At 39.0% G+C, this 15355-nt stretch overlaps 1 protein-coding gene across 10 annotated transcripts in view; it reads left to right on the top strand.

Annotated features, from left to right (window-relative positions):
- Positions 1 to 15355, top strand: part of RARB (retinoic acid receptor beta) — a 325364-nt gene that overhangs the window by 249013 nt on the left and 60996 nt on the right. For 7 of the 10 annotated variants that reach the window (XM_061464957.1, XM_061464958.1, XM_061464960.1 and 4 more), the window contains one exon: positions 4201 to 4349. In XM_061464957.1, coding sequence (XP_061320941.1) covers positions 4201 to 4349 — 149 coding nt within the window. Of the gene's footprint in view, positions 1 to 4200; positions 4350 to 12247; positions 12267 to 15355 lie in introns of those variants that run through there. The other 3 variants (XM_061464961.1, XM_061464963.1, XM_061464966.1) reach the window with 2 other exon arrangements.

Consider the following 15355-nt stretch of genomic DNA (forward strand, 5'->3'; position numbering starts at 1 on the left):
GCGAGCCAGCACAGCAAGTACCTCTACGTGAAATAGTAGCACGACTTCTTTACTTTGTGTTGTTTTCTTTGCAAGGGAGAAAATTAGAGTCTGTGCAAAAGAGAAGACTTACTTTTCCTCTCTATGTTGTCTGTGATCCCCACCTGTTGTATATATGGTAAAAATATCTGGGACTTATAACCCATCAACAGTATGCAGCCAGAGTCATATGTGACCCGGTCAAGCACACACTCGCTGAAGGGTCATGGCCAGGTTACTAAGTCAAGGCTGGCAAGTCTCCACCATAATGTTTTCTTTCTTTTTTTTTTTTCTCTTCTCTCCTTGTCTGTCTTCCAAAGTACAATTTTAAACCAAAACCCAAACGCTCAGAACAATGCAAACTATTTAAGCATGACAAATTCAAAGAAGATTTTTATTAAAAAAAGAAAAAAAAAGTGGATGGGAGAGCTGAGTCAATGATATTTTGGATTTAATTTTATGGTATAGTTTTATGTGGCACATGAAAGAGAGAAATTTGTATTGAAACAATTGAAACCCACTTTTCGAGTTCCTGGCTCTTTCCTGGAAGATGATTAAAAGCAGACTTTTTTTTCCAGACGAGACATAAAAACTAAATGATCTACAGTATATAGTTATTTTTTCAAATGTTTGGAGGCTTATAAATAACTTCTACAATCAAATGCACACATATAAGCAGCAGAGAATCTGGTTCTAATTACTTGTACTTTAGTTGAACTTTGGCGTTTCCTTTGACTTTCTGCCTAATGTATGTGAGCTGCGTGCCTTGCACTCCTGCAGTGAATTCACACATACACACACATACACACACACGCACAAAAATCAGCAAAAAATCCAGACTCTGGTCGGTGCCAACAAAAATGAGGGTTAACAGAATGTTTTGACCAAATGCAGCACTTTGCTATTCACCCTAATTAGCTGAAATTGCTGCTTCCCACCAGGGACCCTGAGCTCAGTATTTGAAATTCCCTTGAGGCTATCCAGGAAATGCCATTTGCTTTACAACTTCTTATTCTTTTAAAACTCAACTGCCCAAAGTATGCATTAACATGCAAGCTTAATCTAAGTTTCTAGCAAAACTCAAGGCATTTCCTAGTGCCTGCCTGCTTCTAGATGGTCACAAAGTAAAATACCTCCTCCGTCTGTCAACACGGTTTAGCTGGCAGTAAATTAGCTCTCACAAAGCATGCTGTGCTTTTAAAGATCTTATCTGCTGCTTTATCTAACCTTTAGAAATATTTCAGACATCTTAGGAATTGTGAAGTGACCGATTGTGTAAGTCCCTGTGTGCTTAAGCTGCATTCAGTTCTTGGGTGACAGCACTGAGGCTCTGTTTTCTCAGGTGAGTAGGGACCCTGAAGTGTCACATCCTGCAGGACAAGACAGCAGGGCATGGAAAGAGGTTGCCGTTTTCTCCCCATCCGCTTTTAATTCTTCCTAAAAACCCTAAGACTTCTTTAAAAATACGTCTTCTGGAAACGTCAGCTACCTGCCCCTATCCTTTCTTTTTTTCCCACGTTGCATGTGCAGGCATGTATAGAAGAAAGCGGGCTCTGCTGTCGTGTGACCCCTAGCCACCGACATGATATAGAAATAACGCTTTATACTTGCTGAGCATGAATTGCTGCAGATGCCTGCACTGCATTTCTGTGCTTCCATGATGGCAGTATATACATTTTCAAATAAAGAGTTAAAAAGTCTAAATCCAAGGAAGAATAGTAAGTTAGAAGCTCGATAAATAGTTGAGCATGTGTAACCTGAGTTCAAGACTTCTCCAGAAAACTGTAAGTTTTGCCTGTGATCAGAAATTAATGCTCCCAAATCGGGTTTTCTTACCAAAAAAAAAAAAAAAATAAAAAAGATCTAACTCATGATAGTTGTTTGGTTGATGCAAGTATTATATTAAATATATTAAAGCCCTTTCAGTGGCACACACACACACACACACATATATATATATATATAAGGAGTTATCTCTGGTTTACAATGGCTCTTTCTTTTTCAAATTGTCTAGAAAAGAATTCTCTATCAGCACCTTCAGCTCTTCAATTGTTGACTATGTTGTGTGTTTATTAACTGAACTGGTAGCTTAATCTCTATGGTTATCACAAGTTGCTGGAGCTTGGCCGGTGCCTCATGGACCTCTCTGCTACGTATGGTCCATGGCTCAAACACTGCTACAAGCTGGTCCTTGTTTGGCATAAAATCATGAAAGAAGCAGAAGTGTATCAGTATTACCCCTCAAAGATTGCTTTCCCCAAACTGAACTCGCAGAAGGATTGCAGGAGTGCAGTTGTTTTATTGAATAACAACCTTGTTTTGCCTGGGGAGCCTAAAACCTGCCTTTCAGATGGACTGGGAGAGTTGAATGAGCTAATACAAAACACATTGTCTTCTGGTATTAGAGTTTTAAAGCTAAAATTTTACCATTCCGTAGGCTGATTGGAAGCTACCGTAATTCATGTATGAGCATGAAATAAGGCGAGGAATGTTTGAGGCCTCTCAAGGGCATTTGATGAATTTAACTTTATTTTTAAGTACTAATAGATTATTGATTCAAGCAGGATGGCTGTGCAAAGATCAGTAACAGAACTCTCTAGCTCTCTTTAATACCAAAAATTACTGTTGAAAAGAAATGATTGTTCTCATCTGTGTTTTCATTAAGAAAAAAATTCATCAAAGCTTTTGTGCAGTAGGAACCTGCAGGTTTGCCAAGGTTCAGTGTATTTAATGCTGAAAAACCTAAGTACAGGTCTAGAATTGTCTTAATGTGTCAATTTATGGAGCTATGTTATTTTACTTTCCTGAGTTTTTTCATTTGGATTTTTTTCACAGCCTCCTTATTGTTAGATGTATAAATAGTTCCTGTTTGAAACATATTTTTTTTTCTTTGCTTAAAATAAGCCTCTAACATGTCACTCAAGCATTTCTTTTCTTCTCAAAGAATATTCATCTTTGAAGTTGCTGCTAGCTTAACCATAGTAAAAAATGGCAGAAAGGGGCCCTTCTCTCACAAGTAATCAGAGGTTGCATTGTGCTCCATGATGCCCTCTGTGAATTCTGCAGCACATGAGTTGACAATGAATCATGAGTTTAATACAAATGTATCATCTTTGTAATCTGAAAAAATCATGGTCAGTAAATCTTGTCTAAGATTCTTCTGTTGAGCAATGTTCTTTAGGGCCTGCTGTAGTAGTCTTGAGATTTAGCTCTGCTGGTAGTGCCTACTATTTCTGGATAGATCTGAGTTCACAGATCCTGTCACTTCTGTATATCTGTTGAAAAGTTAGAGGGATTTATCTGAGAAGCAGCAGACGACTAGGTGAAACATGAAAATGTGTTGTACATCTACCATAAATGTGAGGAATGATGACAGGATATCACAGAAAACTGATGCAGATGTTTGGAAAGATGTAGTTCGCATGTCTTATCTTGCATTGTAGGGCTTTCAAGTCCTTTCCTTGAAAGGGAAAAGTGGCTTTTCATCAGGTTCAAAACAAATGACCATCTAGAAATATTAAGGCAGTAAAGGACTGTGGGGTTGTAGTGTGTAAGTAGCTCTTTCTCAGAGAGGTTTCCTGATGTTACAAATCCTAAGGTTAGTAAGGATGTTTTGCTGGGTTGTGCCGGTTTAAAGAAAAAAAAGACAAATCAGGCAATTTTCACTTCAGGTATTACACTTGGTCCTTTGTCTCTTTACATATGTCCTGATGCATGCTACTATCCTGCTGTGGCAGAATTGCACATTGGAAGCGTTAACTTTTGTAGAAGAAGGCAAGTGATGATATAAGACCTCTCCCAAGATTCGATACCGATTGGAAGGGTACATACCACAGTTTCCTGATATCCAGCATGCACACATGGGTCCCACACAGTTCAGTAGACTAAAACTAGAAAATCTGTATTTTTGGAGCCTGGTAAGAGGTGCAAGCTCTGTATCTGAAGAGAGCTGAAGCTTTTGTGGTGGTGAGTTGCTGGATCGTGAAAAATGATTGGATACTTTAAGATATACTTTGAGGCTATAGTATGTAGTCCTGTCATTACTTGCCTTGCTTTAGTTCCCCTTAAATTTTGCTAGGAAAGACGAATGTTTATTATAGTTTGATAGTTATAATACAGTAAATAATCAGTTATTTAAAATTCATTCATGAAACATTCAGTTATTTCTTTTTTCTTTTGTAGCAGTTGAAACTCAGAGCACCAGTTCTGAAGAACTTGTTCCAAGCCCTCCTTCACCACTTCCACCACCTCGTGTTTACAAGCCCTGTTTTGTCTGTCAAGACAAGTCATCCGGATATCACTATGGTGTCAGTGCTTGTGAGGGATGTAAGGTGAGTACCGTCACCTCCCTTTCCTTTTATAGGGCGGTGTTTCATTTTAGAGAGAGGTAGCGCAATGCAGTTTGGTGTGACTTGATTGTCTTCAAAGACCCCTGTACCTTTCTTTCGTGAATTAATTCTGATCCATGAGTAAAGCCAAGTAAGTTACCATCGTGCCTGGAATTACTTTTTCCAAAGTATGTCCTTCAGGGACTTGCATAAGTATTGACTAACATAAGAATGCGATCACAGATGCAGACATAATCAAAGAGTAAAATGAAAATATTTTGAGACTCTTCACTGTCCATCATGTCAGAACTCACACAGCTGTTGGCTGTTCTCAGTCTTTTTCTGTGTGCTTGCTCTGTGTATCTAGGGGGTAGAATTTGGGAATAGGATCTGATCATCTGGAAGTTTTTGGCATAGACTCTAACTATCTGACTAAAATCAAATTGGGAATTTGAGCATTAGCAGGTTGGTATTTACAAAATTTAATCTGGCAGACTACAGGGCTGGTACATCTACTAGCTGCTTTCCAATGCTCCGATTGTCAGAAGATGACTTGACTACCCATAGGATTTGGTAGTACAATACACTGTTCTAAAGTAAAGAATATCTAAAAAGATACACAGCAGAGAAGGAATGTCAGCTCAGCCATGTGTGTAAGGCAATAATTAGAGATGTGCATACAGTGAACAGTAAGCATGAAAGAAATAAGGTAGCGCGAAAGATGTTGAGGAAATGTATTGTAGGACAGATGCTCTCATATTTAACTTCGTTAGTTATGGCACCTTATTGCAATGTTCTTTAACAGTTAAAATAAGACCTGATTTCCATCCTTCAAATTAAAATAATTGTGGAATGTTTAGTGCAGTGAAGATACTAATGTATGCCAAAAATGTGACAGGTGCTATATCCATATAAAAAATTAGGATAAATTAATAAAAGGTGTTTTGCTGGTTTATTTTTGTGAGATGTTATAATATTTTCACATACTGAGCAGTTAGCCATTTTTACTTTATCCTTTGAACCTGCAACTTCTTCCAAGCTAATGGCCTTCTGTAGTGACATAACATATCATAGTGCTGGGTTTGTGTCATTAGGCAAAAAACTATGACTGGAGCCTGGTTTTCCCTGTTTCATAGCTGTAGATACTGAAGTAATGAAAGTAGATATTCAAGTTGACCTTGGTTTTAAAATGTCTTTCTGGTATCAAGGTTATCCTTGGATATCTTGTCTGGGTTGGTTTTTTTTAGATGCCACAAAACCATCAAAATGTAAGTGTCTTTTAGGAAGAACTACGGTAAGAGCATGCTGTAGCTAATTTCATTAAATAGGATCTCTCATAATACTCAGATGCTAACACACAGATGGTGGTGTCATTTGCTCACCCACAAATTCCCTCTAAGCGCAGACGTAATTGCAGACTGTGGCAGAAAGGTCACATGTCCCTAAGACTTCATTATATCTGAAAAATAAGCAAAAATAAGCTGTAGGTCTTTTACTGGCATACTGCAAAGCATTTTCATGCGTGATGAAAGCAAGACTGCACTTGTCAAAATACATGAAGAAACCCATCTTGTAATGTGCTAGCCATTATTCAACAACAACAACAAAATCATCTTCACTTGCTAATTTGCAAGATGGGGTAATTCAGTACTTAGCAATAGCTGCTGTTAAAAGAAAAAGAAATTAAAAATTAGCTACATAGAAAACCTGTCAGTCTAGGGGAAATAATGAGATTTCAAAGCTGTAACTTGGCTGCTTGAGACTGGTGAGATTTGGGTTAGTCGATGCTCTTCAACAGGTAGAACTTGTTTTTTATGAATCTTTTCTACTGATTGAATCAAATTCCTTTGTGAGTGCTAGAAGCTGGCAAAGAATATGATGAGACCAGTGAGTCAACCAGTGGCACCTGTGGTGGTAAGTCATGTACCACTTCTGCTTTAAGATTTGTCTGAGCTTTCAGGTCATGATATGGGTGATGGATGGATGACAGCAGACAGCAGTACATGGCCACATCACCAGAGACTGCCTCAGAAACCCCTACTCTTCCAGTTTCTGCTCTTTCTCTGAAGAATGTTACCCTTTTCACTTAAGCCCTTTTGGACTGTTGGTTTTATTTTTGTTTTCCTTCATCTTTGCTCTATACTTGTTTTCATACAAGCATTTCTTGGTACTGTACCATAAGAAAGCTGCCACCTTGTACTTGTTTCTAGCCATCCAGGCTTCGGCCTGTACTCAAGCTTACCTTCACCCTTGGTTCCCAATATCAGTTCTTGATGCTTCTCTTTCTCTCCAGCCTTCTTAATGCAAAAATCTATTCAGTTGCTTTTCATCTTTCAATAAGTACTGTGTATTGGGCAGTGCTGCTGGGGAAGCCTTTTCTCATTTGGATCTCTGCCTTTCAGCTGGTTAACGCAGGTTTATTAGAGAGTCTATATTTCACTAAAAGCTTCTGCTTAGTGCGGAGATGGAGTTACATGCTGATTCTCTGGTGAATAAGCAAGCTATAATAAAGAAGAATTCATGTTACAGATTTTAATCTAGTTAGGGAACACAAATGAATTTCTCCTTTACCTCAACACATATCTCCATGCAATTTCATAGGGCTTTATTTTCTTTAAGATTTGGAGTTTTACTGAAGCTGACCAGCAGGTTCAAAAGTTGTAGGGATGGAGAGAGGCAACCTCGCTTATGGACTCCTGGGTCGCACAAAGCCCATTTTATAAGAAGCTAGACTAAAATGTCAACCAAATCTGTTAATTCTCCTTTTTTTTTTAAATTTTTTGCCTCTGACCTTGTTGCCATTTTCTTTTTCCTCACTCCTGTTTCCAGTGTTACTTTCTTACATGATTTTATGTCTCTGTTCTGTGACATTAAGCCTTAAACTCACTCCTTTTTCCTCCTGCATTGCGTCTCTGCTATGAGGTCCTTTCCTCAAGTCTTTTCCTTTTTTCTTTCTGACTCAGCTCCTGGCAGTCTTGTTTCTCAAGGGAAACACAAATGAAAAGCTCTGCTCATATCATATTTATCTAATTAGGGCCCCATTCCTCTTGTTTTTCTGTGTTGGTTTTTCCTTGGTTTTCTTCTAATTCTTTCTGTTTTCTTCTCCTTTGCCTTTCTCCTTTGAGCTCCAGTGGATCTGCTGTCACAGTCATTAGCAGTCTCCATCTAGTGCAAAGAGACAGCTTACTGTCCTCCAGGTTTTGGATTGATCATAGAATTGTTTGGGTTGGAAGGGACCTTCAAAGCTCATCTAGTCCAAACCCCCTGCAGTGGGCAGGGACATCTTCAACTAGATCAGGTTGCCCAGAACCACATCCAGCCTGCCCTTGAATGTCTCCAGGGATGGAGCATCCACCACCTCTCTGGGCAACCCATTCCAGTATTTTACCACCCTCATTGTAAAGAATTTTTTCCTCACATCCAGCCTGAATCTCCTGTAGTCTAATACCACCACCCCTTGTCCTGTCACAGCAGGCCCTGATAAAAAGTCTTTCCCCATCTTTGTTATAGGCCCCTTTTTAAGAACTGAAAGGCTGCAGTAAGGTCTTCCCAGAGTCTTAGCTTCTCCAGGCTGAACGATCTCAGCTCTCCCAGCCATTCATCATAGGAGAGGTGCTCTAGCAGATTTTCTTTTTCCTGGCTCTCAGGGCTTTTTAGATTCTCCTCCTGCTTTGCTTAGATTTACGCAATGTTTCCTTAAATGGCTCTTTATCCACTTGCTTATGCTGTTCCCTGAGGTTCGGTTTGGTTCTTTGCTTTTCTATCTCAAAAGCATCAGCTACTGACGTATTTTATGGTAGACTGATGGGGAAGGTTGTAGCAATATTCTGCTTATTATTAATGGATACCCTTCTAGCCAGGAGCCCTTGGAGAGCTGTGGATGGTGATTATGTCCTTCTGATGCTCAGTTTGGGAACCACTGCACTGGAAATTTTATCTTCCTTCAATTGCCATCAACCCATGGATGAGTTCCTAAGTTACCCCATCTCTGACTTCTCCCCTGCCATCTTTCCCTGGTGTGCCCTTGTGCTCACCTCACTGTTACCTTGGGCACAGAGTTCATGAAGACAGAACTTTCCATTGTCTCTCTTTGTGACATCATCAACTGTAACCTTGTGGCATGCAATTTTTTCAGACTTTGTGCCACAATGACATAATTTCATAGAATCATAGAACAGTTAGGGTTGGAAAGGACCTCAAGTTCATCTAGTTCCAGCCCCCCTGCAATGGGCAGGGACAGCTCACATTAAACCATGTCACCCAAGGCTCTGTCCAACCTGGCCTTGAACCCTGACGGGGATGGAGCATTTACCACTTCTGGGCTGCAGTGTTGTAGTTCACACAGTTTGTTGTCCTTTTTCCGCCAGAATCTGCCTTTGTCTGCTTTCATTGACAAGTCATTGCTGCGTTCATGTTGCATGGTGATTACATTGGTCCTTCCTTCATCTTTTTCCACTTGCCATCCTTGGACCTTATTCTTTCTGGTACCAGGTAACAACCTCCTAGCCTCCTTTGCCAAACGCTTTTTCTGTATTCTAAGTGCCCTTTTTTTAAGTGATCCTTCTCTCTTATTCATTACCGGTCTTCAGTACTGTGCCCACTAGAAAGTCTGTTTGTGGCTTGTTTTGATATACTAGGCTTAAAGTTTTTAGGGACAGGAGTATTTCATAATGTGCACTTATGAACCACAACATGTGGTTGGGAACTGTATAAATAGTTTCAAGCGGTCTTGTTCTCTAATTCTAGTATGTGCATGCTGAAAATTTTGTGATTCTAGATTTAAGTACCTGACTTCTTGCTTTCCAAATTTGAAATATCAGAGCTTTCAGAAAGCTGAGAAAAGGTTGAGCTTTTTCTCAATTTTTTCTCAATTTTTTCTCTTATTTGGTCAGCCAGATTCATCAGACAGGATTTTTTTTCTTTTTTTTTTGGGGGGGGTGTGTGTTTTAAACTGGTTTTAAAAAGGAAAATCATGACTTTGTGTTTATTTCTGGGTGTATGCTGCAAAAGACTGATGTGCCTCATAGCCAGTCAGTGGCTTTGTGTGTTAGAATCTCAAAACCAAACTGATCCTCACAGTGCACTTGTATTTTGTAAGAGAAATTCCAAAGCCAGTCCATCTTTTCATATGTAAAATACCATACATTGACTGTATTCAACTTACTTATTTGCAACTTTCCATTTTGTAGACTGTGACATTTCAGAGGCAGGTTTTGGACTGTACTTGTGTGTTTCATGACCTCAGTTAAAGATCTTTTCTGGGGGGCTCTCTGGGTGTTGCTGGATAGCACTCAAATTCCATACAAAAGGAGCAACTTGAGTTTATACAGCTGGTACAAGTGGCTATGGGGTGGCTGTCACTGAAAGCTCAGCTCTTTGGTCCTGACTTGACTCTTCATTGTAGACAGGTTTGCAGAAAGGAGACTGAGAGTCGTGGGCTGGATTCCCCACACAGTGCCATCATTGTGTAGCCAAGGAGGAGAAGCTGGGTTCTGACAGCTTCAGCTCTCTGAAAGCCTTGTCTCTTGTTCTAGATGTTTAAAAGATGGCATTCCTCTGCTGGCAATCCTGCCCAGATTCCTGACTTGAATTCAGTGGGCTCAAAGATGCCTAAGTGATTTCAGAAGAGAAAAGCACACAGCACATAAGAGGATAGGATAGGTTTATGGTCCAGCAGTTTTGTCTGAATGATCAAGGTGCCTCTCTGCCTGTTATTGATGCTAACAGACAAAAATGTAGGTAAGTCTACTTCAATGCTAAGTGATCCCAAGTTGGCTTTTATCATAAAAGAAAAGTAGCTTTCCTTCCATCAGAGTTTTCATATAAAATCACATCTAATATGGGGTCATTATATTAAAGGGATAGCCATATTTATTATATTTTCATAGGTCTTCAGCTGTGAAAATACGTCTATTTGTTTGACACCTTCCTGTCTCAAATATTTTCTTTCTTTTTTCTTGTTGTAAAGACTTTAAGCAGTATGGAAAATAGACATTGATATAAACCCTGAAATTCAGACCTGTAATTCTGTTGGACTGACTCACACACAAAAAAAAAAAGATAAACACATGGGAGAAGAAGAAAAAGATAAATAAAGGAGAAAAAGAAAAAAAAATTAAATGGGTTTGTCCAAATTTGCTGATCTACATGGATATTCAGCTTGGGAGAAAAGCTGCCGTGAGGTTACAGTTGGTGATGTCACAAAGAGAGACAGTGGGAAGTTCTGTCTTCGTGAGCTCTGTGCCCAAGGTGACAGTGAGGCGAGCAAGAGGACACACCAGGGAAAGATGGCACGGGGGAAGTCAGAGATGGGGTAACTTAGGAAGTCATCCATGGGTTGGTGGCAAATGAGGGAAGATAAATCTGCTTTTACAGCTTTATCTTACTTGCTTACGCATGCAGTGGGAGGCAGTCCGACCACTCAACTTTGGGCCCAAGATTAGTTGCCTAAGTTTGAAGACTGGGCTCTGCGCAGTCAGTGGAGAGGAAGGAGCTCTTCTGATGGCTGATTCAGAACATGTAAACTAGGTCCACGCTGGGTCATTGGGTTAGGTGCCTAAATCCCAACTGTGTTAATATTCACCATGATATCTCACATGATTATGCCCATCAGGACAGAGTGTTGGGATTCCCCTACTGCAGGCCATGAATTTGTGATCAGCATTGGATTTACAAAATGTTACTGACAGAGAGTGGAACTGGGTATTATTTTATTTATTTAAAGTTTGCTGGCAAGGATATTATGCTTTGGTCTGCAAGAAATGTTGATGAGTGGCCTAAACTATTTTAGGGATTCTCATAGCAAAGTTCCCTTTATGGAGCAGTGTTCTTCAGGACAGATGCCTTTTTGGTTTAATGCCTCTTACATCATATGATGACAGATTTGCATTTTCTTAGGCAGTTCTGGGATTATAGAAAGATCTTAAGCAGCAGCTCTTTTTGATAACACCGCTCCTGCACGTTAGCTTCTAGCTATAATGTAATGATATTTCAGCCTGCATTTATGCCCCTTTAGTGGGACTTAAGGAGCCAGACATAGAATATTCTCAGTTACTTAACACTAAATAAATAAAGCAAACTTCATAAAACCAACTAATTCCGTATATTTGTTTGGCTTTGTTTTCCTGGTATGTTTTGATCACCTACAACTGAAACAAGAAACGTGAAGTCAAAAATATGTGCACAACATGATTTATATCAGGGAAAGAAATAATATTTGCAGCAATGCAATTGTAAAATCTTCTATTGGTTCAAAGAAAACTACAGATCAGCTTGAATGATCAAACTGTATTTGTCTCCATTTAATCTGTATTAGTGACAGTGTCAGCAGTAGAGATGCATGCTGTCGTTCTTGCACAGCTATGAAAAATTCCTCAAATCATGGAAAATTGCTCCTAGTTTCAGCTAAATCAACAGTCATTTTTTAGAAAGCGAAAAATGTATTTTTAGATACATTTCTGCATACTATTAATATCATCTAATCTTAAACCGTAGGTGCTTTGCAGTGTTAAAAACGTTCAGCGCCATTCCTTTGCAGGAAGCAAAACCTGGAATTTTTATGTATTTTGTACTATCAGAGGAGACCTGATTGTTTTAATGCTGGTTTTGATATTTTGGTTTGTGAAATAACAAAGCTGGGAGAGGCAGGTGTCCTGTGAAAAGCTGGTATCTGTTTCCGTAAGTTCTTCATTAATGTTTCTCTTCGTTTGGAAGATAAAACTGTTGCCAGACACTGAATTTATTTCAAATTTTTGAAGGATGGGGAAGCATATATTTTTTGGAAACACAGCAAGAGCAAGTAAACATGCTGAAATAGATGAGATCAGACCAAAATGTTGTCTTGCCATATATTTTAAAATATCTCTCTCAGTTGTCCGAATAACATGAATGAAGAAAAAGATGAATCACTAACCATGACAGGTAACAAAAATAAAACTTGTGTTATGTGTTTGAATGCCGTGTTTGATTTCCAGTGCTTTGGGCCCAAGTTGTAGATTATACCTCTGCTGCTCCCTTCTACTGGGCTTTAGGAGCAGAGACAGACAAAGAGCAGCAGTGTCTATAGGGGGGTATAGCAAAAACAGCCACAGCTAATATTCCTCTTATCCTGCCTGTTGCCCTCTGTCATAAACCAGGGGTTCCTCTTCAGCTGTAAAAACAGTTGTTTTTACTAAATACTTTTTTTTTTTCCTAGCAGTGATGCCAGTACTACAGAAACACAGAGACTATCCCAGATTACTTTCTAACTGTGCTAACCACAGCACTTCAGTTATTTGTGAGCACAAGTGCTAATGTCCTGTGGAAACAGGAACTGGAAATGACTGTTTTTTTGCATGAACTGTCAAATAACATATGACATAGCATATAATTGATTGGCTAAAATCTTGCACTCCCTTCCTGTGCAGTATTCCCAATACATTCAGTGAAGGCTTTCACAAAAAAGAACCATCAGACTCTTAAACTATGGTGCATCAATGACCAGCCACATTCTGGGGCACTGCTTTGCTTTGCCGTGTACCTGAAAGGTTTCTGCTGTACCAGCTAGTGCTGGTCATCTCCTGTGGATAGGTTGGATGCAGCCATCCTGTTTCAGAGGCTGAAGGAGTTAACTAAGGTAGATATGGTACATCAGCCAGCCACAGTGCTCATGACTATTCCCAAGAGCATTTCCTAATATAGATGTAACTTCATGCCTGCTGACTTTGTCTATCTTTTCAGGGTCTTTGGCCAACAAGAAGACTGTAACAGCTAGCTTTTTCAGTATTATTATTATTATTAAACTAAAATTGCTGAGTCTTACTCTTCTGGTAGTATCTGACTCTCTCTGTACCTGAGAATACACACTGTAAAAAACCCCTTCAAATTTACATGTTTATATACCTGTTGTTATTGGAGTTGAATCACGGTTTCTCACAGCAACGTAGGTGTGAGAAATGTCCTTGCAGATGTGTTTGTCACATTTCTATCCAACTTTCACTAGCTTATTAGCAGAAGGCTGTGAGAGCTGAGGTTCACACCAGATCAGTAACATGTGCAAGGCTTGCAACAGCTTCAACAGAATTAAGTAAATTATATGTACATGTCAAACTGCTGTCTGCAAATCACATCATGACTTGCCGACCAGAGATGCCAGAAGTAGGTGGGCTGCGATTGAAGCTGGTACACTTGCCCACTGAGAAGTCCCCTGGTATGCATGCACTGGATGTGGAGGGTAGTTTTATTTTCCTCTAAGTAGGTTCTAATGGATTTTACTTTTTAAATTTTATTCACAAGGGGGGGGAGAACCTTTTATTTTGTTCTCACTTTGTCAATCTATTTCATAGCTCTCTATTAGTTTAAGGACCATATGTGTCCTATAATTATAGATGTGGATTACAGGCTGTCCTATGCACACCCAGAAAGTTGTTACAGTGCAAGAAAAAATGCAGCTTTCCACCATCTTTAATACAATATTGGAAGATCTTTAGAAGTATTTTTTGCAGAGGCAACTCAGCAAATAAGGCAATATGGATATCTGAGCAAATATCTGAGATTTTATAGTAGCAGTAATAGCCTTTTTTTTTTATAATATGCCATATTTATGCTTACTGAACAGTATATAAAATTAGAATGAACTAGCTTTCTAATTTCATTTTCTAATTCTGGAACTTCTTAAAAAGAAACTGGTTAATGAGACATTGATAAAGAAGGCTATAGAAGCAATTGAGCTGTTGAATTCAGATTTAGGATAGCTTGCTGGAGCCCTCAAGAAAGTGAAGTGTTTTCGCTGGGAGAAAGAGGGAGAGTAGAATAGTTTGCTGAGTGTGGTTCTGGCCGAGTGTGTTGACTTTGCTGCTGGCAAGATGGTTGGGTTCACTGTTCTGCTTGCTTTAGGCATCTTTTTAAATTGTAGCCTGTGTTCTATTTAACAAGTACTTAAAGATTTTCTGCTTGGCACGTCTTAGAAAAGTAAATGCAAAATGATGGTATTTCATAAGTGTACAAGATGGAATTGCCCATTATCTAATTCTGTTCACTTACATGTTAAGTGGATATTCAGCTGTTTGCTACTTATTTTGGATTAGATTTTGAAAGATAGATCTATCTATATTTTCTGGTTATTGTAAACTATCACCTAGGTCATAAGCAGTCAGCCTCCCAGTTTGCAGAAAATACTTTGATTGGCCTTGGAAAGTGTCCTTCCATTGCTCTCTGCACTTACTGTCTGACCTGCTAATGGAAACAGAGGTTCTTTATAATCCCAAATGAAGTGTTCCTTTGAGCAAATTTCCTAAAGGGATATTTTCTAGCATCTTCTGGGAATGGAGTGCAATTGAATTTGCAGCACGGATCCCAGAGCTGTTCAGCTTTGCAGAGCTGCTCTTTGTGAAATTTCAATCCTGTGCTATAGCAGGAAAGACAATTAGATGTAATTTTCCAAGATTTGGTATTTCCAATAGAGTCAGTATACATTCATCTTTTTCTTCCCCCTATAAAACAAAACAAAAGCTTTACTAAATAGCTCTTCCATATTTGACTAGCCATTCCAAAAATAAGAAACTGCCAAAATTGAAGTTATACCCATGTGTTTATCTTCCCTTCTTTGTATCTGGATTTTAATATAGTCTTTAACTATGGATACATTGTTTCTTAAGTTACGTATAAAAGACATGCATACTGTGTCCTTCTTTCTACTTTATATTATTCTGATTATTTCAGAGGAATTCCAATATACAAAAGACACTTCTAGGCGTGCTGTCTGAGCAGCTCAGTACTCCGCTTACAAAAGCTTATAATGTTGAAGAAGCAATGCATCCAATTCTGTAATTGCTAGTTTTGGTATATTGGTATAGTAATTCTTTAATTGGTATACTGCTATAGCTGGTCTGCCAAATATTCATGGTCACTATCTGTGAATTGTTCTTCCCTTTGACAATATGCAGGAGTCCCCACAATTTCCACAGCTCAATTCAGAAGACAGCTAAGAAGTAGAAACACATTTTTGTGTATAAAGTCCCTTACAGTTTCAT

This window comes from Pezoporus flaviventris, unplaced genomic scaffold, assembly GCF_033815535.1.
Source record: "Pezoporus flaviventris isolate CSIRO_AGI_PZ_B2104156 unplaced genomic scaffold, CSIRO_AGI_Pfla_v1 ptg000037l, whole genome shotgun sequence".
NCBI lineage: Eukaryota > Metazoa > Chordata > Aves > Psittaciformes > Psittacidae > Pezoporus > Pezoporus flaviventris.